The sequence below is a fragment of the Rhea americana genome, unplaced genomic scaffold, assembly GCF_003343005.1.
Source record: "Rhea americana isolate MKP2758 unplaced genomic scaffold, rheAme1 scaffold_9, whole genome shotgun sequence".
Lineage (NCBI taxonomy): Eukaryota > Metazoa > Chordata > Aves > Rheiformes > Rheidae > Rhea > Rhea americana.
In genome coordinates, this window is record NW_028187088.1 from 8804705 (window position 1) to 8826976 (window position 22272).

General features: G+C 40.5%; 2 protein-coding genes across 3 annotated transcripts in view; one reads left to right on the forward strand and one right to left on the reverse strand.

Annotated features, from left to right (window-relative positions):
* Positions 1–5827, forward strand: part of DNM1L (dynamin 1 like) — a 28145-nt gene extending 22318 nt beyond the window's left edge. Inside the window, exons 16-19 of the mRNA XM_085324130.1 lie at positions 419–586; positions 1243–1352; positions 3797–3956; positions 4951–5827. Of these exons, the coding sequence (XP_085180256.1) occupies positions 419–586; positions 1243–1352; positions 3797–3956; positions 4951–5007 (495 nt within the window). The 3' untranslated portion in view covers positions 5008–5827. The remainder of the gene's footprint in view (positions 1–418; positions 587–1242; positions 1353–3796; positions 3957–4950) is intronic.
* A 342-nt stretch (positions 5828–6169) lies between these two features.
* YARS2 (tyrosyl-tRNA synthetase 2) lies at positions 6170–18132 on the reverse strand. 2 transcript variants are annotated; one of them, XM_085324033.1, is made up of 6 exons: positions 17342–18132; positions 15672–15839; positions 13501–13656; positions 12987–13157; positions 12363–12547; positions 6170–9290 (listed from the first exon to the last, which is right to left on the reverse strand). In XM_085324033.1, exons 1-5 carry the CDS (start codon positions 18109–18111, stop codon positions 12388–12390), a joined length of 1425 nt encoding a protein of 474 aa, XP_085180159.1. In that variant the 5' UTR covers positions 18112–18132; the 3' UTR covers positions 6170–9290; positions 12363–12387. The 2 variants fall into 2 exon arrangements, with proteins under 2 accessions (XP_085180159.1, XP_085180158.1); XM_085324032.1 differs by lacking the exon at positions 6170–9290 and having other exon boundaries at positions 12153–12547.
* Between the last annotated feature and the right edge of the window lie 4140 nt (positions 18133–22272).

Here is a 22272-nt window from a genome sequence, read left to right on the forward strand (position 1 = left end):
TTATTGGGAAGATTGAGTTTAAAAAGCTTTCATTTTACTGGTACTTTCTGTCTGTTCCTGTTTGTGTATACAAATTCATTTAATGGATTACGTTATATTGTTTTAGAAATAGGATAAGCAGAGGCCAAAAAGGAGACTGGTGCGGTAATGGAATAATAGCATTTGAACCCCACTAACATTACATGATTGTGATGGGATTTGTTTTGTGAAGTGTCAGGTTCGTTCTTGAGAATTGGAACAAAAAAATCTGTAAGCTTGCACTGTTTAATGGATTGAAGGTGACCCTCTAAGCTGTTTCCCAAAGGGAGAACAAACGTAGGAATGTGAAGAATCAAATGAAGAGAGGGAATATATGTGTGTATATATATGTGCCTGAGTTTTAACTTTCCAATGTCTCTTCATTGTGCTGTTTATGCAGGCTGCCCCTGGCGTGGGAGATGCATCCCAAGAGCCTGGAACAGGTAACTGGAGAGGAATGCTGAAACCCTCAAAAGCAGAAGAGGTGTCAGCAGAGGAAAAATCCAAATCAGCTGCAGCCCTACCTGCTAGTCCTCAAAAAGGACATGCTGTAAACCTATTAGATGTGGTGAGTCGTGAAGGACAGATGCTGCCTCTTTGGAGTTTGGGCTTAAAGAAATCTGTGAATTTTGGATCTTGTGACTTCACTACTAATATATGATATCTCTGTCAATAATTAGCATTATATGGACAAAAAGCTTTAGCCCCTCTCCTCCTCTTGCCTCCTGCTGCCCAAACCCCCCCCCCCCCCGCCACAGTTTCAGCCTATGACTTGGGTAACTGGCTTCCTTTCACAAATCCCTACACAAGTGAACTCCTTGTCTAGATTGCTCTTTCTACACTAGTAAATCTCAGCTCATGCCTCAACTCAAATGCCTGCTTGTTTTTGCTGAAATTGGAATTTTTGATGTTAAACGAAAAGAATCATTAAAACCAAAAGCAAGTTAATTAAAAATAGAATTTTTTTAAAACTCTGCAGACCTTACTTCCTCTAGTGACCTTTTAAAAAAAACTTGTTGGTAATGCCCTCTGAACTCTCAGATTTTGACATGTTCTTGTCTCTAATTTGATTTCTGGAGAATAGAGATTTGCTGCAGGACAGGTTACATCAATTGAATTATTAGACTAAAAGAGAAATAGATTGTATTAGTCTCTACAGTTGGAGTTTTATTTACCTATGTGAATGAGTAAATTGCTAAAYTGAGGTATTTATTCTTTACATAGCCTGTGCCTGTTGCACGCAAGCTTTCTGCCCGTGAACAACGAGATTGTGAAGTGATTGAACGGCTTATTAAGTCTTACTTCCTTATTGTCAGGAAGAACATTCAGGACAGGTAATATAAAATTTCCTAGACGATACAAGGGTTGTGTATATAAWCTTGGCTTTGTGGGACTGTTTTTGTTGGTTTGTTTGTTTTTTACTTTTCTAAGCAGAGAGAAAATGGATTTCTTTTTCTTTGAAGAAAGCTGAAAAAGCATATTTTTCCTCCAGTGGTTTGAGTTCTGTATTATATTGAAGTACAACCTTGAATTAGTTAATTAGGACATGTCTGCCTTCCAGAAGAATACCATAATTCAGATGAATGATTTGAGGCAAATAACTGGAATGAACTCTAGGTGTACTCAAAGAACTTAAATTGCCACCCTGTTCTTTCAAATGCAGAAATTGAATTGTAGACCTTAGCTATAAGAATGGCAGTAGCAATATAAGTGGTATTTCTGCTGTACACAGCTACGGAAAATGCCTTTAAATTCTACTTTAAAAATTGCCATACTTCTTTTTTTTTTTTTCCTATGAAGAATAACACAAAACTTTGTTTCACTTAAGTCTTTGTGAAAAAGCATAACTTATTTTGTTATGCAAGGAAARTTTGGGGGAATAGGAGAATCTGAAAACTGGAGGTTAGAGCAGATTAGCTCATATCTACTGTGGTCATAGAAGTTTTATTCCACCTGGTGTACTATCTAATGTGCTTCACAATACAACTACTAGTATTTCATGGCAGGGAATTTCTTCATTGCTTTGTTTACCTTAATTTTACTGCAATGTTAGTAATAGTAGTGTTAYATCCTTGTGTGCATTAAACAGCTCCTTAATGCTCTTTGCAGTAAACATGCATGTGTTATTCAGAAAACAAAATGCTATATCAAGCATTGTAATTTTGATGTATAAGATCTACAACTTATATGAGAAATATTTTGGGAAATTCTTTTTGAAAACAGCACCATGCCATATTATACTTGCAGATCTAATATGGGCTTTTGGATGATTCTTCTGTCCTTATCTATCCCTACACAGCTTTGGTCCTGATTTTTTGGATTGCTTTCACTCTTAGCCAGGAGACTTCCAAAATATTCTAGGCTTCGTTCACAAGTTCTTCTTTCAATAGCATTTGCAATGTATTAKCTTGGAAGGAGGATATCAATTAAATTACTTGAGTACTAATAGACCAATACTGTCTTACCATGATTTCTCCAAAATCTTCCCATAATCCTCGTGTAAAGAACCATAAAGCAGCAGAACGTAGTGGAAAATTCCCAGCCAAAAGCTCAAATGTTTTGATGGGTTGTTCTGGATTGACCATGAGTCTGGCTGTTTAGACTTGCATGCACCTTGTCAAGTTCATGCTGCAGTGGTAATTGCAGCACTCTGAAAGAAGTGCATTCTCTTGAGCAAAAACTTACTTTGTCCAGGACACCGATTTTGGATTTAGAATTAGGGCTGTGTGGGCATGTGAGAAGAGTGATGTGGTCCTTACTTAATGAATCAGTACTGATTATGTCAGCTCAGTCCACTCTAGGGGCAAAATACTGCTGTTGAAGAGTAAGCCAACAAGGTGGTTTAAACTAATGCATTTTGTTTTTCARTTGGGAAAGACTGTGTTTCCCTGGTCACTTACTGCCATTCTGCTCATGAAATAACCTGAGATGCAGTAACTTGATTTTTGATCCTGTGTTTATATTCCTCAGATTCTTGTACTGTGATAGGATAATACTTTGGTTTTTGTCCATACTCTATACCCCACACTTTTTCAGAAGAGAACTGCTACCCATATCTTGGATTTCATAAAACCAAGTTCAGTTTGACTCAGAACTTGGAATTTTTTTTCAAAAATTCTAGTGGCACAGAAATTGAAACTAAACCAGTTCTTTGGGGTATTTTAGCCTGACTAAAAAAAAAAAAAAAAAAAAAAAAAAGATTCTGTGCTGTTCTTCTGATAGATTATTCTTGATCCTCATTGATTCCTTCCTCCTTCCATTATAGGCAAATATATTTTGCACATTTAAAGCTTATTTGCAGTTTTACATTGCCCTCATTTTACATTGTCCAATGTCAGAGAGAACTTGGCCCAGGGTTTGGACAGTGATCCTGTTTTCAGTTCATCTGCTAAATAAGATTGGATAAATCAGTTTTCTTTGCCACACTCTCTTCTCACCTATGAAAAGAGATTCTAGGCTGATTTTTCCCCCTTCTACCACCATGGGTAGCACAGTGGAGATGCAGGTTCTGGCCTCTAGGAAAAAAGTGATTTTTATTCTTGATATGTTTTGTACAGTTAATATGTACACTTCCTTTACATGCAGCCATCCACTTGCAAGGAATTCAACAGTAAATTGCTGGATTTATTTGAGATAGAAAGTTGTAATTCATAGTAGTGGTAGATACTTGGTAGTCTGAGTCTAATTCTATGTAGCTGCATGATCACACCATACATTTTTCAATCTAGAGCAGAGCTGCTTTCTAGTTTTTGAAGAAACAATCTTGATATGCTTGCAGTGTGCCAAAGGCAGTGATGCATTTTCTGGTGAACCATGTGAAAGACACTCTCCAGAGTGAGCTGGTAGGACAGCTATATAAATCCTTGTTGTTGGATGACCTTCTGACCGAATCGGAGGACATGGCACAGCGCAGAAAAGAGGCAGCTGACATGCTAAAGGTATTAAAAAATCAAGAGCTCATAAAACCAGTTAATTAAATCGAAACCATGATATAAATGTTGGATTTTGACAGACTTGCATTCCTTCTATGCTGTGTGTGTGTGGGGGGGAGAGTGTTTTGTTTTAATGCTTATATATTATTTCTCTATACTGGAGGAAATAAAAACAGTATGTGAGCAGAAAGTATTATGTATATTGAATGATGTGCATTTGTGTCAGGAAGGGGAGGGTTAACTATTTTGGGAGTAAAGCAGAAGCTCTAATCTGACATTCTTTTCACTGACACATTTGGTTTTAATCATTAGCTCTTACCTAGCTTCCCTCTAAGTATTCTGCAATTCTCTTTTGGGTGATTCAGATTGAGTGCCTTAAATGCAATATAAGGGCCAACTGGCCTATAGCTGATGTTTCTGTTCAATACCATAGTCCAAATACCGGGAATTTTGGGGTTCTGTTGTGCAGACTGCTGTATACATCTGTATAGTTTTGTGGTATGTCAGAACCTGCCACAGCCGCTGAARTATGTGCTTTGGATTGAAGCACACAGAAAAGACTGCCTGTGAAAGGCCAGTTCAGTTCACTGAAAAAGTAGTCATAGATACAGAATGTTGAGACAAACATACATGTGATTGGAAACACGGAATATGTAAAAATTGCTGAAAATAATGAGTTGAGCTCTTTTTGCTTTTAACCAGAAGTTCTGTTTTCAATTTATTTCTGGTTCTTCTCTCTCTAGACAAGTGATTTAATAGCAGGTATGCTACAGTTTTACCACCACTTTTTGTCTTGTAGTATTTTTAACTTGCATAATTTTCTGCAGAAGGAAGATTTCAGAATTATCAGTGTTGTTGCTGGTTGTAGCCACTCATTTCACAATGAAAAAGATTAGCTTTKCTTTAAATTTTAACATTGCAATTCCTAGGGTGCTGATCTTATTTCTTGAGAAATCCCTTTGGAAAGGTCAGATAACCTTTTCTGTCTTTCTGTGTGCAGGCCCTGCAGCGAGCCAGTCAGATCATTGCAGAGATTCGTGAGACACATCTTTGGTGAAGTCTGTACCAGTCACACTATTTATCTGGATTGGAGGATACATTGACTTGAAAATTGCGAGGCATGGTATACGGAGTAGAATTTTTATTTATGAACTCTTATCTGTGTACTGCAGCTATATAAATCTGTTCATGTAAGGACGGTTTGATTTGCAAACAGAAAAATATGCTGTATTTTGCAAAATAAGTAATATTTAATCCACATAATAAATGGCTCTAAATGTTTCCTTACCAGCTTTCTGGTGCAAATTAAAGCAGACCAAGTCTACTGTCTCACTGACAGTCTCATTTGAACTTGGGAAAAAAACATTAAATTTCCAGTGCCTGACTTGCTAAACAGGTTGCCTGTGGTTAAGATGGACAGTGTAGTCTTGTGGCATAGTTTAAGCTGCTTTTACAATAGAAGTTTAAATACTGTGAAGAGGAGAGCACCACGTATTTTCCTTCCTGAATATATTGCATGCACTATGGCAGATGGAGATCTCAGTTTTATAGCACAGTAGAGATGTCTACCATATTACTATGTATGTGTGTCCCCATTTTTTGCAGAATGTTTAAACTATGGACAAAACTTTGAACTTCATTTAATGGGGTTTCAGCTAGGATAAAATAGCCTGGAGGTTGCAGAGAAGTAAGAGCCTACTACAAAGTGGGTACGAAGTTATTAACGTGCACTGGAGCTTGTGTATAAATGTTGGGGAAGATAATCAGGTGCAAGAACACCTTCCCCTCCCTCTCTCCCGGGACCAAGCGCCTGGACCATCCACTAGTAAATTTGTTCTGGTAGAACTGAAAAATAAAAATGAATTTCAAAACCGTTACGGGATAGTGTTTCTTTAAAAAACAGATGAAGTTGACCTGGCAAAAGGTGCTCCCCATAACTTTTTTTTCAGATTTTGGGGTGTATGACAGAGTCTGTGGGGCTGGAATTTTTACCAGTGATTACAGTTACTTTTTAGCAAATTTTATAGTGCTGTCTGCTTTTCTTTCTTTTTTGAAGACAATCCATTTTGTTTATAATTAGGAAATGTTAGGTTGGAAATTAAGTTGATGAATTCATTATTTTCTTACGATTTTAATTCATACAGGTAAATAGTGATCATACTAATCTTTAAAGCGTAAACATTTAAATTTTTATGAATTAAAATTTTTTCAAATTCCAGCACACTTGCACGTATTTTTCACACACACTTACTTTTTTTGTATGAAGTAAAAATGTTATGGTGTTGCTGATGTTCTAACTTTAACACAACTTGCATGAAAAATAAAACACTGCTGTTAACATCCATGGCTTGCTCTTAGTAAATCAGGCCAGTATAGTGAGGTTTTTATTCCCATATTCAATTCCTTCCCCATTTCATCAGTTAGCAGAAATGGAATGCCTTTTCTAAGCTGCTAAAGACTAAAAATTTAAAAGCTGTTAAGGTTCCAGTTTCCAAGAACGTCTGTTTCAAAATCTGTTTTTGCCACAGTAATCTTCAGTTTGGCACCAGTATATGCCCTARGAGTTAAGTTTCACAGATGTGATTTTTGGTTAGTTTATACATTATTTGAAAGAATGTATGCAAGACAGAAATACCTGTTGTTTTTTTTTATTTATTTATTTAAAGTCTAAAAATTCACAGGGTATGAATCACATACAATGACTGTAACGGAAGTAATTTTAAGTTCTCGCATCTTGTCCAGAGATACTACCCTCTGAAATTTAGGAAATGTGACAGTAGCAAAGTCAGAAGTGCAAGCCAGTTTTCAAATCAATTTTGATCAACAGCAAAAGTTTTTAGTTTTTTGTCAAAAGCACTTAATTTCTAGCTGGAATCCACYTAACATCTTTACTGCACTTTTGACATCTAAGAAAATGTTTTTAACAAGGCAGAACCCTCAATAAGTGAACTGCTGCCTAAGTTTTTAATTTCCAAATGTCAGTCAACAAACAGTATTGTCAAGGAATGTGGTGACTTGTAAGGTTATAAAATGCTTCTTCATAATGCACATGAGTTCCCTTAAACTCTTGCACGTAGTGACCAACTGTGTAATGTCATGTGAAATTTCCAAAATATTGTTTTTTGAAATGTTACTTTTGTTTCACCAAACTTTTAAATTTGATGTGTAAGTGCCAAGAAATTGTCATCCTCAATGCAAATCTTTAAAAATACATGCTGTAACAATCYTTTTATTAAATAAATATATAATATGCAAAATTAATTATCCCAGAAATAGAGCTTTGAAATGACTTGTAGTTCAGGTGGCAGGAATATACACTCTTAAAAGTTTATGGAATAATTAACTGTATTTCTACAGCCTCACTTGCCCCTCCTGTGATTCTACACAGTTCTTTTATRGTGGAGTAAGTAATAGTGCAGACAGGCTGCTGGTGGCTATTAACAGTTTTTAAACAACGCGTAGTCTAGAATTCGACTAAAATCCTTAATACTACTGTTGCTGCCATCATTYGAAGAAATGATGGAGGAACTATGGGAAAAAAAAGTGTAATGAAGACAGCAACTGAGTAAATTCTGGTGGATTAKCTTGCTTGCTTACAAATCTCTCCTAGTCCACCTGATGAATTTCAACCTAGTACTTTTGTCATCAATGAACAACTTTCAGCTAATCTGAAGAAAAAACTTGCTATCTTGTGAAACATACAGCTATGGGGGAGAATAACCTCTGTAGCCAAATGTTTAGATTAATAAATGTTTGACATTACCTGAAGTGTGTGTGGTACACCTGTAAATAAAAAGTAATACTGAGCGCTCAAACATAGCTTGCCAATAAATTTCTTGGGTGTTTTAGTAGTTAATYTCAAATTTCACTTTCACAGTGGAATATATGGGATTTGTAAGTGTCTGTGCTTCAACACTATATTCTCAAATAGATTTCTAAAGCAGACATAAAAAACATAAGTAAAACTTGCTTTTATATTTTGGGGAGGWCTGGCTTTGAGAGATCCTAGATCAGATAAACTGCAAGCTCAAGTTCCTGCTTTATGGAATACAGCAAGGAGAACAAGCTACCTCTCTGCTGTGACCCTGCTGGTAACAGGGATTGAATTCTCGAATAATTTTTCTTTCTCACTGTTAACATCCTAGCTATGAGAACAAGCTGCTATCTAGTGTTTTCAGTAGATACTTAAGTTCTCAAATGCGTATGCTTTTGTAACTTGTAGAMAGCCCAACTCTTTGTTTTGAAAGCAGAGTTGGGCAATTCTTCCTTGAAAGTGTAAGAGCAAGACAGAGTAGGCCAACTGAATATGGTTTTATGCCAAAGTAGTCAGTTACACTTTTGAACTAGTGAAGGTGTTTTATGCTCAGATMGCTTACTTGCTGCATGCCCATTTACCTCTTCATTGTGATAGCTTTATGAAGTTAATCACTGCTTGAAAGCAGCCTTGAGAGCAGCTCCTGTTAGCTACAACAATTGTGTTCATGTTCACGTCCTCTAGTTTGAACTCTGCCTAGACACTGTACAAACATTAAAAAGAACAATCTCTGGCACAAAACAATTGTTTTGCACTTYTGAACCACACTTCTAGCCATATTAAATACTGAAATAGTAATATTAATTTCTGCTTGTTTACATTTGAATGGGTTATGTCTTTCAGTGATCATCAACCATACTGGCTTTGGGGGTGTACTAGCCTAAGAAATAATATTAGATTCTCAGTCAGCCTTGATTCTGGCTTAACTGTTCTATCACTTAGGCATAATGCCTTGTAGAGACAGCCTATAGACCGTCCATGAAAAATGGTGGTTGTGTCCAGTTTTCCCTTTGGAAAGAGTCAGGAAAAGGTTTGTATTGCTAAGGGTTGGTCAGAAGGATTCACAGAGTAAATTTCTTGGAGTTGAATCTTATTAAAAACCTTGTATAAAGAACTTAATACCCTCTGTGTGTGTGTGTGTGTATTTGTAAAAATAAAATAAATAAAATCATTTTAATACTTTATTGAAATGGGTACTAATGCTTTAACAAAACTGAAATTTCTTGTGGATATTTTGTGGGTATATGTTGGCTCCATAGAATGATCATAAAGCTAAAAGTAGATTTGAGAAATGGCAACAGATTCTTATAAAATGACTTGAAATTTGTTGCAGCCAGTACAAGTCTATTATCATTTTAATAACACATGAAATATAAGAATTGCAACAATTAGCACTCTGAACAAATGACTCAAATCTCACGGCTCTTCTGCATCAGTGAGTCTGAGTTTCTGTGTTCGCTCCCTTCTTGCTGCATGGACTTCATGAGAGCAGACTTTGTCTCATTCATTGAGCTGACTGGTGGGATCTTTTGGAGAGGAAAAAGGCAGGAGAGATCAGACATGAAAAATAAGGCTTCTACTCATAAGCATGTACTTCCTGCAACTGGAAAGTAACTGGCAAATCTGATTTGTTGTATTTTCCTAATGCTTAACATGGTTGTGTGCTGGTGTATTTTGTTCTCCCTTGGCATGCTTTAACAAACGCTTCTATCATTGAAGGAGCAAGGCGATAAAACAGTTGAAGTGGATGAACTGGGAAAAGAGATTTCTTGAATTAGTTTTATTTCTGCCCTTCTCCCATTAAGGTTGTGATTTTTCTCTGCATGCTTTCTCTAGGATAACTGATTGTTAATGCAGGACCATAAGGCAAAATAACAAGTAACACAACTGGTCTTGAAAGCTGACAAGATACATAGTGGAGTTTTTTCTTGTTTGTTTTTTTAAGGTAAGATTGACTTGAGTACTTTATATATAAAGCTAAATAAAAGCAGAGAATAAGAGGTATCTCACTATCCTTACTGTCGAGCAGGTAAGTAAGTCTAAAGACTGAAATTAATACTATTAGCTCCATACAGTGAGCTACTGAAACATAATGCCTATAATGGAAGGAGGAAGAAACGATACATAAAGAGCTACTATAACTTATTACCACTGAAATCTTCAAGATAAAGCTAGCATCAAGTTATCCTAAGTAAACAGATGAAAAAACAAAYTCTGAAACAAATTCCCTCCAAATTTAGATGTGCATTCTTGAGTTGCTAATTTTTTCCTTTTTTTTCATAGTTAGGTTGGTTTTAAACCAGCTGAAATATGATGACTAATTCTAACATGAATTAGGGCCTCTCCCACTACTGTGGGAGATTTCACTACTGTGAAATTTTTACTGTCCTTAGGTTTCAGGAACCAGGTAATCATTCTCATTGGCCTATGATGCGTGAGGATTACCTTAGGCCTTGAAAACAACACTGCAGCCAAGGCCCAAAGCAATTCTCTCAAATCAGATAAGTGTTTCACTCCTGCTTGCCCTGGGGCAGGGAGACTGATAAAACAAACATGCTGAGGGAGCTGGGCCACTGCTATGTTATTGTGCTATTAATGTAGCAGTCATATAACAAGCCTTGTTATAAGTAATTGGAGCGTGGGCTTGTACTCAAAACAAGTTTTGGTAACCACAGGGAGGGRATTTTTTTCTTGTTCGGGTGACCTGGCTGTAAGCAACCCAACCCTGTCTAAGCAACCCAACCCCATCTTAATATTTATCATGGGATTAGAGCCCAGGAGTGTACTGTACTCCCTGCTCACTTGATTTCAGGGGGTGTAAGCAGCTCTACAGGCTGGTAATGAAGGGTGTTTCAGAGCGATACAATAAAGCAACAGGGCCTTTAAAKGTAGACATTATTCCACTGGCTCTTGAAGTACTACCACCTTCTCATRTGCATGCTCTCTTTACCAGAAAAATCAGACCAATGATCAGAAATGTTAGATATGCCTTAAGCACTAGGCACATTTTCTCTGCTCTTTTCTGAAGAGATACTGATTTTACATATTGGCCTATCTGAAGGGGCTGACTTTTTAGTTGCAAAAACACTATATAGCTCCCCTCCTATATTTTCTGGCCACAATTCCCTTCCATTGTTCTTTACCCACAGCATACCTACTCCTAAACACTGAAAATCATAAAAGTTTTCATGTACTTGCTTCAAATCTTTGGGTGTAACACTATCTTGCAACTTACTGTAGAGCCTACAGAGCCAATGCTAGGATGCACCTTTTTTAATTATTTCAGATAGTACAGTTTGCAGGACTGAAGAAGCAGAGCAAACAGCACCCATACTGTAAGTCACAGTAAGCACACAGAAGGCATAAAAGGAGTTCAACGAGGCTGATTTAAGCTTTGAAAGTCTCGGCAGCCTTGATGTAAATCTATATACTCCTTACATTTCAAAAATTGGTCTTGCTCTGTACTACTCTACCAAGGCTGGAAAGCTTTTATGCCCCATACATAGCCAGTCAGAAACTCACTTATTAGGGCTCAACCAATCTACCCATACACTGTGAATCTTTCACAACTTGCTCAAAGCCAAACCWATTCAGAAAATTATGTTGATTATCCTTATCCACTTACTTACGCAGGTTTCTCTGTTAGGATGAAGTCCAAGTGGACAGTGGCACATATAGCATCTGTAAGAAATACTGGTTTCTAGTATGCTTTTGCTYATCTTGCTGTGGATTATGGGATTATTGTTTTTTTTTTTTTTCTTGCAAGGCAGAGAGTTTTTTAAGATAGGAAGAAAGTCTCCATCTTTAAATTAAATCTTTTCATTTTCTTGTGCATACCCTCTTATGAATGGTGCTTTGAATAACACAGAGCATCTGGAGTCTCTTCAGTGGCATAGCTTCCATGCAAGATAAAAAGATCCAAGAGTTGCACATGACAACATTCCAGTTCTGCATTTTAGTTGTGCCTATTACCATAACAATTCCAGCTGCTCCTTTTTGCTTTTAGATAGTTCTGTACCTTACCATTTCCTAGTGGACAGAACAAAACTGTCACTCAAGTCTGGCTATTCTTCACAGGTAACAGCTGACATTCATAGCCACTGGACTGACTTTAAATGTTTTCAATAAAAAAAAATTGAATTGTTAAAATAATAATTCTAATAGAAAAATGCAGATGCAACAGCCATCATGTAGATGGTGCAGCTTTTAATGATGTTTGCAGTTTGAGGGCTACACGAATGAARCATGATCTATACTGGAGGAATCTTGAGGTGCAGCAGATGGAAAAATCTGGTAAGAACTTCTATTTATTACTAACTTTATAATTCAGTATTTAGAAAGTCTGATAATTTACTTGCTGTCACAATTAAAACATGAAGTCATACATCTTCAGGGTCTTAGCTGCCTTTATTTGAACCCCTTCAGTCTATTTTGGTTCTTGCATTTTAAGAAAAACTACCGTATGGTATTAGGCAGTTTTTGTGAGTTGTACACTGTATGCAGCACACTGTACGCAGTACACAGTACGCAGCTGTATACAGTACACTGTATAGAAACATCTGCAAGTACRTCTTCAGGCAATAGAGCTGAAATGATACCTCATTTTAAGGAGATATCCTGTTGTCACAACTGGAGCCATTTTATAATGTAGTAATTTTTCTTTCCAATCCTAAGCAATGATACTCCATTCTTGAGAATATGCTGTCCAACAATAAGAACAGTCTCAGGATTAGTTTCTCGAATCCCATTTATTGAAACTCCACCATCTGTAATTTTCTGGTACCTTAAAAAAAAGAACAAAAACACACACAATAGTAACTGCAAGAGGAAACTGTATTGCTGCAAGGTATCCAAAATTCAGTTAAGAGTTATTTCAAAGTTTTTTGGTTGGATCCAAATTCAGTCCATGTAAAAAGTGACTGGAATCAACCTTAGCCTCTGCCACTCCCATTCTTCTGAGAGGCAGAGAATACAAGGAAACTTATACTATTACTGCCTGTACCTTCATCAACTGTAGATTTTACAACTAAGGTACAAGTGACTACCATATCCTACCCTTCCACTTCAAAATGGAATGAGGCCTAGACCTACTGCCTCCTCTTCTTTAGCACTAGTTCTGGCTGTTCTGTTTTTTTTTTGTTTTTTTTTTTTTTTTTTTAAACTTTTGACAACACACCACTCCATAAGTGAAATATAAGTAAAAATCACAAGTGATAGCATACCCACTAGGTCCATTTGGAATAGCATTTGCTTTGCGACACAAGTCGAGCACATTCATTCCAGGTTCAAGCATCAGTTCAGCAAAAGGAGCTTGTCTAAAAAGTTCCTGTAACTCTTGGTCAGACATAGCTTCTAATGCCTCCACACTGCTGTAATAAAGGGCTTTAGTACACCTGTGGAAACAAGAAGTATAATCATTCAAAATACAGTTCTAGTCTTACCTTCACACAAAATGCAGTTCAACTAGTCAGATGAAACAAAGGATTTTCCCTCCCCAACTTCTTTGAAAGGTACATGCAGTGCCAAGGGTACTTAAGCGTTACACATATCACCCAGTGAACATTTTATTATATGCAAATTTTACTCATTAATATTCCTTTAAGTCTATGGAATTATTACATTTTTCTCTTGTAACAGCTGAAAACCAATTAACTCCATGAAAACGCTCCCCCCAAAGCTATGGATAATTACCATAAAAAAATTTGAAATAAAAGTGCTCGGTAAATCAAACTTCACCTTTTAGCAGATTCCAGCCCCTCTCTACCATGAACAAGCTTAGTTACTTCTGCAGCAAGTCGTTTCTGAGGGCCCCATTTTTCAGGTTCTTTAGCATGCATTTCCATGATGTGGTCAATCTCCTCGAGAGGAAGGAAGGTGAAGAGTTTCAAGTATCTACAAGCAGGGAAGAAATTATTTTGTCTATACAACTGTCATACCTATCTTTACAGACATATACCTTAGATTTAATTGTCATTCAAACTTCATTAACTAGACTAAAATGATTCTTAAACACTTCATGAAATCTGTACTGCAGGTATTCTAGCCTTTCTAACAACTCTCTGTTCCCAAGTACTTCAGCTTAATACGTACCTTGTGTTTTATTTAATATTCTCTCAAGCATAATGTCTTTGAAAATAATGTAGAAGTGCCAAATACTTTCATGAAGTGCCAAATGCCACTTACCTTGCAATCAAGAGCTTGCTTTTCTCATTGAATTGCTTACTTTTCAGATCTTACTGCAACTCTCGTCCATTAATGGAGTTCTGTATTATATAGTATTTATACAATATGCTAAAGCAAAGTACCACTGCCATTCTGTGGTGATTATGGTACAGAAGCACGCTACATAATGACAATGAGTAGCTCAACAGGCAGATTATTCAGGATAACCAAGCATTTAGATGTGCATATCACAAGCATACTTTTTACAACGGAGCCCACTTTAATGGGCTAGTAACAAGTGTGCAGTCATTAATGCAGTTTATTAAAAAAAAAAAAGTACCTTTACTATTATAAAATCTGAAAGCTTTTAATGGAACATTTCAGTGTAAAGTACCCATATACCTCTGCTGAAAGGTGCTACGGATGCAGAATTTAAGTTTTAAATTTTGGGGAATAAACCTTGGAGAAAGTTAACTGAATTATGAAAGAGATCACAGTGTGAAAGGCAAGTATATATGTTTGAGGATTATGAATACTCAAATTTGACTTGGTATTAAAGAAAAACAGTTTTTTTTTTTAAAGAAAACACTAACATACTACCTTGAATAAAGCTATTAGTTGTTTATTTTCAGCCCTGTTGCTGGCATTCCAGCATGGAGATTAGCCATCAATGAAGGTAATGCATCACATGGTATTTCTCATATTTTTGCTAGCCCTTCATGTTTTCATGATACAATTTTAGTATTTTTAGATTGCTCAGTGAGAATACAAGTGTTGTGTCTGGCTGACTTGGATTCAGAGACAGTAAAATGAATCCAAAGCATTTCTGGACCTGTCCTACCCTGAGAAATGACTATTTAGGATTTTGTTTTTATATGTATTACAACATGTCCTAAAAAATAAGTGTGGTTCAGCTACAGCCGAACATCCTTCAAGTTTTGCCGCACTTCAGTCTCATGCTATTTGCTTTGCAAATCAATCCACTTGCCATTATAATAGCAAGTGGCAGATAAGAATGTGAAAAAGCCTTTGCTTCCATGTGCCAAGATTAGGTATAGGTACAGATCACTTCAATAAAACCCTCAAATATCAAGTATAGTCAAAATGTTGCAAATCATTTCTATTTTGAAAAGAACTTACACAGCCCTAAGGTTTTACTGTGTTAGTACTTTTGGTCATTTACGTAATAAGTGCTCCCATCATCTAATTTTTTTTTCTATTGATACTTAACTGTGCAACTTACGTTGCATTATTATCTGAGGAAAGAGAAAAAAATAGAAATAGGTGGTATGTTTGTCCACAGTTGGGCACAATTACTTAAGAAGTTTTCACATGCAAATACTACAGTTACACTACTAAACTACAGCCCAGGGTGCCAATTCAAACTACCTTTGAAGAGGTGCAGGTGATTACTGATTTGACCAGCTATATGAATTTCAGTCACTAGCAGACTAAGATTTATTATGCTTTACTCATACCTGAATACTAATTTGATGCATATGCCAGCATGGAAACAGGTTCTACTACTCTCTGTATATATTTCTGAATATACCAGTCATGCTTGTTTATTTAACAAGAACGTTAAATATAATTATCGTTAACATTTACTTCTGCATGGTGCTGTTGGAAATGATACTAATTACATGACCTCATGTTGCACATATCTGCATGGAACAGTTACATGGAACAGCTACAAGCAGGTTTTATACAAACAACAAAAAGCAAGATGAAGAGCAACTACTTACTTTTCAACTATGTTATCTTGTTGTCTGACAAAAAACTGATATAGCTCAAATGGGGAAGTCTTATCTCTGTTCAGCCAAACTGCATTACCAGCAGTCTTTCCCAGTTTATCTCCAGTGGTACTGGTAATAAGAGGTACGGTAATTCCAAACACATCTTCTCCTGTCACCCTGAGAAGAATCACATGTTAACCCAGGTCTTGGTAAGCTTAAGTAAAACTTAAGCATTCTGTAAGAGTATTCTATTCTTTATATAAAGCAATGAAATAACACCAGTAAAAAAATAAAAAAAGCCAAAATACTGTCTTGAGAAGGGAAAGCTTTTTTAGGGAAAGGGAATGGAGAAGGGAAGCTTTTTCAGGAAAAAAGCTTCAACTTAAAAATTTAGGTTCTTTTGTGTGTAACAAAGATGTATAAATACTTCAAGTAGTTTCACAAGCACTAGCAAAAGCAAGTGTCTTTTCTTCTTGGGCTCTGAGCACTAATGGAAGCTGCTTGTGTGGTTGGGATACTTGTAATGTTTTTCTTCCGTGCTGATTCTCTTAACATCTTGCAAGAACCAAGTGAAGTAGAAGCATTCCCATGTACTCTCTCCTTGGTTTGTTTCCCTCTGTGAATGCTGTAAAACTTCTACCAAATTTGGGCAAAAGCTTGTCATCAGCAGGTTCCATTAGCGTCTTTACTTATACACAACTACCTTTACTTAGATGTGATTACACTAGAATGCTTTTACCAATAGAAAATATGGTGTTTGATTAAAAAAATCCAAATTGTTAACTCCTAATGGAAAAAAACTTAAAGCATGGCCAAAATGCATGCATAAAGTTCACAAACAAAACACCAAATGCTCTTTTTCTCCACAAATCCCACAATTTAAGCTAATACTAACTCTCTGCAGGGCAACTTCTGCTCTTGCCGTTTTAAGGACTGTCAATATAAGGTCCCGCAGAGTTAGCAACTCCGATGTCCAGACTACATTTACAGAGCGCAGTCAGCACTCTCTTGTCTCTGAGATAGGCTCACAAAGCCCTGAGCGCTCCCAGGTGACACGTCCCCACCTGAGCCCAACAGCTAGCAGCAGCGCAGCTCTACAGCACATCAGTGACATGCGGCAAGTAGGAAGCTTACTGTTGCTTGACAGCTGCTCATACTCGTTACAGAAACGCCAGCAGCTATACCAGGGACYGCTTCGTTTGAGCCCAGCCACTTTCCAACAGGGCAGGCTTGGGTACACCCGCAGTTGCAGCAGGGCCAGCATCAGGCCGGCATCTGGCGCCTGCACACTGACAGGCCCTCGTTCTGCAGGTGTACTGCGGGGCGAGCCCGGGAAAGCGGCCAGCTCGAGGCCGCCAGCTCGAGGCCGCCAGCTCGAGGCCGCCAGCTCGAGGCCGCCAGCTCGAGGCCGCCAGCTCGAGGCCGCCAGCTCGAGGCCGCCAGCTCGAGGCCGCCAGCTCGAGGCCGCCAGCTCGAGGCCGCCAGCTCGAGGCCGCCAGCTCGAGGCCGCCAGCTCGAGGCCGCCAGCTCGAGGCCGCCAGCTCGAGGCCGCCAGCTCGAGGCCGCCAGCTCGAGGCCGCCMTGGGGGTCCCAGGGCTGCTTCCCCACACAGCAACGGCTCCTCCCAGGCCACAGCCCCCCCCCGGGCCGGCCCGTCCCGCGCTCCCCGCCACCCCTACCTGGTGACGAGCTCGTAGCCGGACATGATGTTGCCCATCTGGTCGGCGCCGCCCAGCTGGACGCGGCAGCCGTGGTGGCGGTGGAGGTGGAGGAAGTCGTAGGCCTGCAGCGCCGGGTAGAGGAACTCGGCGAGGCTCATGCCCTCGGCGCTGCGCAGCCGCGCCTGGCAGCCCTGCCGGCTCAGCAGCGTGCCCATGCGGAGCCGCCCGCCGGCGCCGCACACGAAGTCGAGCAGCGGCTGCCGGCCCAGCCACTCGGCGTTGTCGAGCAGCTCGGCGCGGCCCAGCGCCGCGCCGCCCGCCCAGAACAGCTGCCGGTGGTTGTCGAAGAGGCGCTGCAGGCCGGCGCGCAGCGCCCGCGCATGCGCGCGCACCCGCGCCGCCGCCAGCGGCTCCCGCGCCTTGGCGCGCCCGCTGGGGTCGCCGAGCCGCGCCGTGGCCCCGCCCACCACGGCGATGACGTTGTGGCCGGCGCGCTGGAAGTGCAGCAGCGCCATGACGGCCAGCAGGTGGCCCACGTGCAGCGAGTCCGCCGTGGGGTCGAAGCCGCAGTAGGCCGTCAGCGGCGSCCGGCCCGGCGCCAGCAGGCCCGGCAGCTGCTCCTCCGCGCTCTGCGCCGGGAACACTTCCTGGAAGAGGCCGCGCTCGCACTGCTCCGCCAGCAGGCCCTTGGCGCTTCCCGCCCGCTGCGCCTCCTGGTGCAACCGCCGCAAGCCGCCCCACAGCCCCGCCGCCCGGCCGCAGCGCCACCGCAGCCTGGGCGCCGCCATCTTGGCTGAGGGGCGCCGCGCGCCGGGGACGCCGGGATAGCGGCGGACGGGGCCCACCCCAGGGGGCGGGGCGGCGCGGGGGCGGGGCGGTGGTGTGCGGGGAGCCGTTAGGAGGTGGCGGGGGCGAAGCCGTTACGGGCGCGGGGGCGCTCGGCAGAGCTGCCGTGAGGCGATCGCGGGTCTGCGTGGCCGGCGAGCGGCAGGAGGGCAGTGCCTGGAGGCGAGAGAGGAGCCTCGATGGAGCTGTTCTCGGGGCCCTTCTCCTTCCTCCAGCCCTCTGCTGGATCACTGGATTTCATTTACTTGCAAAATGCAGCTTTGCCTAAAAGGCTTTGTGTCGTTAGGGAACGAGATTGGAAAAAGCCTCGTGCTAGTGCTGGTGGATGACAAATTGACCGTGAGTCAATAATGTGCCCTTGTGGCCAAGAAGGCTGATGGTCTCCTGCGGTGCACTACGAACACTGTTGCCAGCAGGTGGAGGGAGGTGATCCTGCCCCTCTACTCAGCCCTGGGGAGGCCTCATCTCGAGTGCTGTGTCCAGTTCTGGGCTCCCCAGTACAAGAGAGACATGGAGCTACTGGAGAGAGTCCAGCGTAGGGCTACCAGGATGATCAGAGGGCTGGAGCACCTGCCCTATGAGGAACGGCTGTGAGAGCTGGGCCTGTTTAGCCTGGGGGGCTAAACTGAGGGGGGACCTTATCAATGTGTACAAGTACTTGAAGGAAGGGTGTCAAGGGGACGGGGACAAACTCTTTTCAGTTGTCCCATGTGACAGGACAAGAGGTAATGGGCAGAAATTGAAGCACAGGAAGTTCTGCCTGAAGGTGAGGAGGAATTTCATCCCTGTGAGAGTGACAGAGCACTGGCACAGGTTGCCCAGAGAGGCTGTGGAGTCTCCTTCTCTGGAGATCTTCAAGGCCCGTGTGGATGCAACCCTGTCTAACATGCTGTAGGTGACCCTGCTTGAGCAGGGAGGTTGGACGAGATGATCTCTGGAGGTCCCTTCCAACCTTACTGATTCTGTGGTGTGTGCATGTGTGTGTGTATGTGCCCTCTGTGGTGGGGCTTGATGTTTTTTAGTAATACGCTAAAGTCAGTGAAAGGTTGAGTTGAGGTGCCATGATTACCAATTTAAAAGAATGTTTGGGAAGACTTCAATAATCTGCAGTAAAAAAAAGTTACCAGTTTACGTACTGGATGATTCTTACCTTTCAGGAAATTAAAGCAATAGCAGGTAGAAATATAACGTGTTGCTTCCTCCTTCAGTTTTTTTCAACCTGTCAACCTAATATACTAGGTTTTCAAGATACTTTCAGCCAAAAAGAACTTGCATTGGAAACTGAAATCTTCAGCTTTCAGTAATTCTTGTGGCAGAACTTATACCAGTAGTTAAATTAGTAAAATTATGGCTCTACACCTCTGGCACTCTACAAATCTGACCCTGCTTTAAAAAGAATGCTATCTTTGGTGTGAATGAATAGGAAATTTGATGCAGCATCTTTTCATGTGTTTTATTTGCCTATTAACTTCCTTGTTCTTCCCTGTTTTATTGTTTGTTGAAATAAGTTACTTCCGCCTGCCAGTATGGTATTAGGAAGAAAAGAGTTTGCACAGGTCACATGTTACATCAAGGAAATGCTAAACCCCCCCCCCCAAAAATCAATGTTCCTGTTTTTCTAGTGTTGTCTAGACCTGTTCACTCCTTCATTTGATTGACTTCTTGGTTCAGTTTAACAAAACAATGTGTCTAATTTGATGAGCATAGTAAAAGCATAGTAAAAGATACTATAAATATTTTGGAAATTCCATATTTGGGGAGCATCGCATTAGAGATCATTTAGGCAAGCTTAAATCCCACAAATCCATGGGCCCCGATGTGATGAAACCACCAATGATGAGGGAGCTGGCAGATGTTATTGCTAGGCCACTGTCCATCATCTTTGAGAGGTCATTGAGAACTGGAGAGGTGCCTGAGGACTGGAAGAAAGCCAGGGTCACTCCAGTCTTCAAGAAGGGCAGGAAGGAGTACCCAGGAAACTGCAGGTCAGTTAACCTCGCCTCCATCCTTGGAAAGGTGGTGAAACAACTCATCCTGGATGTCATCTCTAAGCATGTGGAGAAAAATGAGGTCATCAGGAGTATTCGACATGGATTCACGAAGGGGAAATTGTGCCTAACCAATCTGATGGTCTTCTGTGATGGAGTGACTGGCTGGATAGATGAGGGAAGATCAGTGGACGTTGTCTACCTTGACTTCAGTAAGGCTTTTGACACTGTCTCCGGTAACATCATCCTGGGCAAGCTCAGGAAGTGTGGGTTAGATGAGTGGACAGTGAGGCGGATTAAGAGCTGGCTGAATGGTAGAGCTCAGAGGGTTGTCATCGGTGGTGCAGAGTCTAATTGGAGGTCTGTAGCTAGCGGTATTCCCCAGGGGTCAGTACTGGGCCTGGTCTTGTTCAGCTTACTCAGCAATGACCTGGCTGAAGCAACAAGAATGTCTCCTCAACAAGTTTGCATACAAACTTGCATACAACCATACAAAACTGGGAGGAGTGGCTGATACACGTGAGGGCTGTGCTGCCATTCAGAGAGGCCTGGACAGGCTGGAGACTTGGGCGGAGAGGAACCTCGTGAAGTTCAGCAAAGGCAAGTGCAGGGTCCTGCACCTGGGGAGGAATAACCTCATGCACCAGTACATGTTGGGGGCTGACCTGCTGGAAAGCAGCTCTGCAGAGAAGGACCTGGGAATTCTGGTGGGCAAGCTGGCTATTTTGCTGGCTATTAAAGCCAGCAACTTTAATGTGTGGGTGACAGAGCACTGGAACAGATTGCCCAAAGAGGCTCTGGAGTCTCTTCTAGAGATATTCAAATACTGCCTGGGCGCAGCCCTACTCAACGTGCTGTAGGTGGCCCTGCTTGAGCAGGAGGGTTGGACTAGATTATCTCCAGAGGTCTCTTGCAACCTCAGCCACTCTGTGATTCTGTGATATGCTTGGTATAGTTTGATAAGAAAACAAAGCAAAGCACTGTAGTAGGAAGAAATTAGTAATCAATAGGAAGAAATTAGTAGTCAAAAATGGAGTGAATACCATAAAAAAGTGTGGAAAAATATCATTAGTACTTCTAGAGAACTTACGTAGTTGTTACAACAAGCCCTTCCAATCTTGGACAGTCCTGCTTTATGTGTTGATTACATAGATCAGTATTAGCAGATTATGTATTTGAAAAGAAGATAGGAGGTATTTAGGTTGTCTGATTGCTCCAGAGTTAACACAATCAGGAGATATTTTGTTAGAGTTTGGTACAGTACTAGATAAAGATCTTGATATAAATCTTCCAATTCATCATTTCAATATGGGGGGAGAGTATTTACCTGTATATAGTAGTGATGGCCTGGTCAACTTCCCTCCGCAAAACTGACCTCTGTGTGACACACTAATATTGACAGGGTGGAGCAAAGATAGTGTCAACGAGAAAAGAAGAGCATATCTGACTCACTGGTTTCATTTTAGATGCCTTTTAAAGGCATCATTTTGTCGTTTTAAAACCATTATCACTGAAGACTTCTTGCTAACAGACTTGCAGGTAAGCAAATATAGATTTATTCTATGATATCACATTGGGGATACACGTGATGGAAAAAAATCAGATTTGGGTGAAAAATAATGCAAAAAAAAAAGAGAAATAGTCAATTTAACATGAGTGATCTAATGAAAGAAATAAACTGATGAAGTGCCTGTGAAATATGGTGTGCTAGTGGTATTTTATGGTGAAGATGCTGTGAAATACTTCGTTCTATGTCTTTGAATTGATATGTACTTACTTCACATATATATGAAGTGTTTTTGTTGATGAAGATTTATTGTGCTTGTCAAAGAGAAACTGGATTGGCAATACGGCATACCAGATTTTCCTTTATATTTTGTTTGCATTAGTATGGAGTGAGGAGCTTACAGTATTTTGAAAACATGATTAAATACAACTAAATTATTTGTTGATTTTATATATATGTATATTCTCTTCACTGCAGCATTTTGCTTGAAAAGCAATTGGAAAGGAAGAATTTTTAAAATATTTTCTTCTCAGAAGAGACCTTCTGGAGTCTAAGATATGGAGGATGGTTTGTATCTCTTTACTCAGTTAATTGTCTCAATGTAGTAA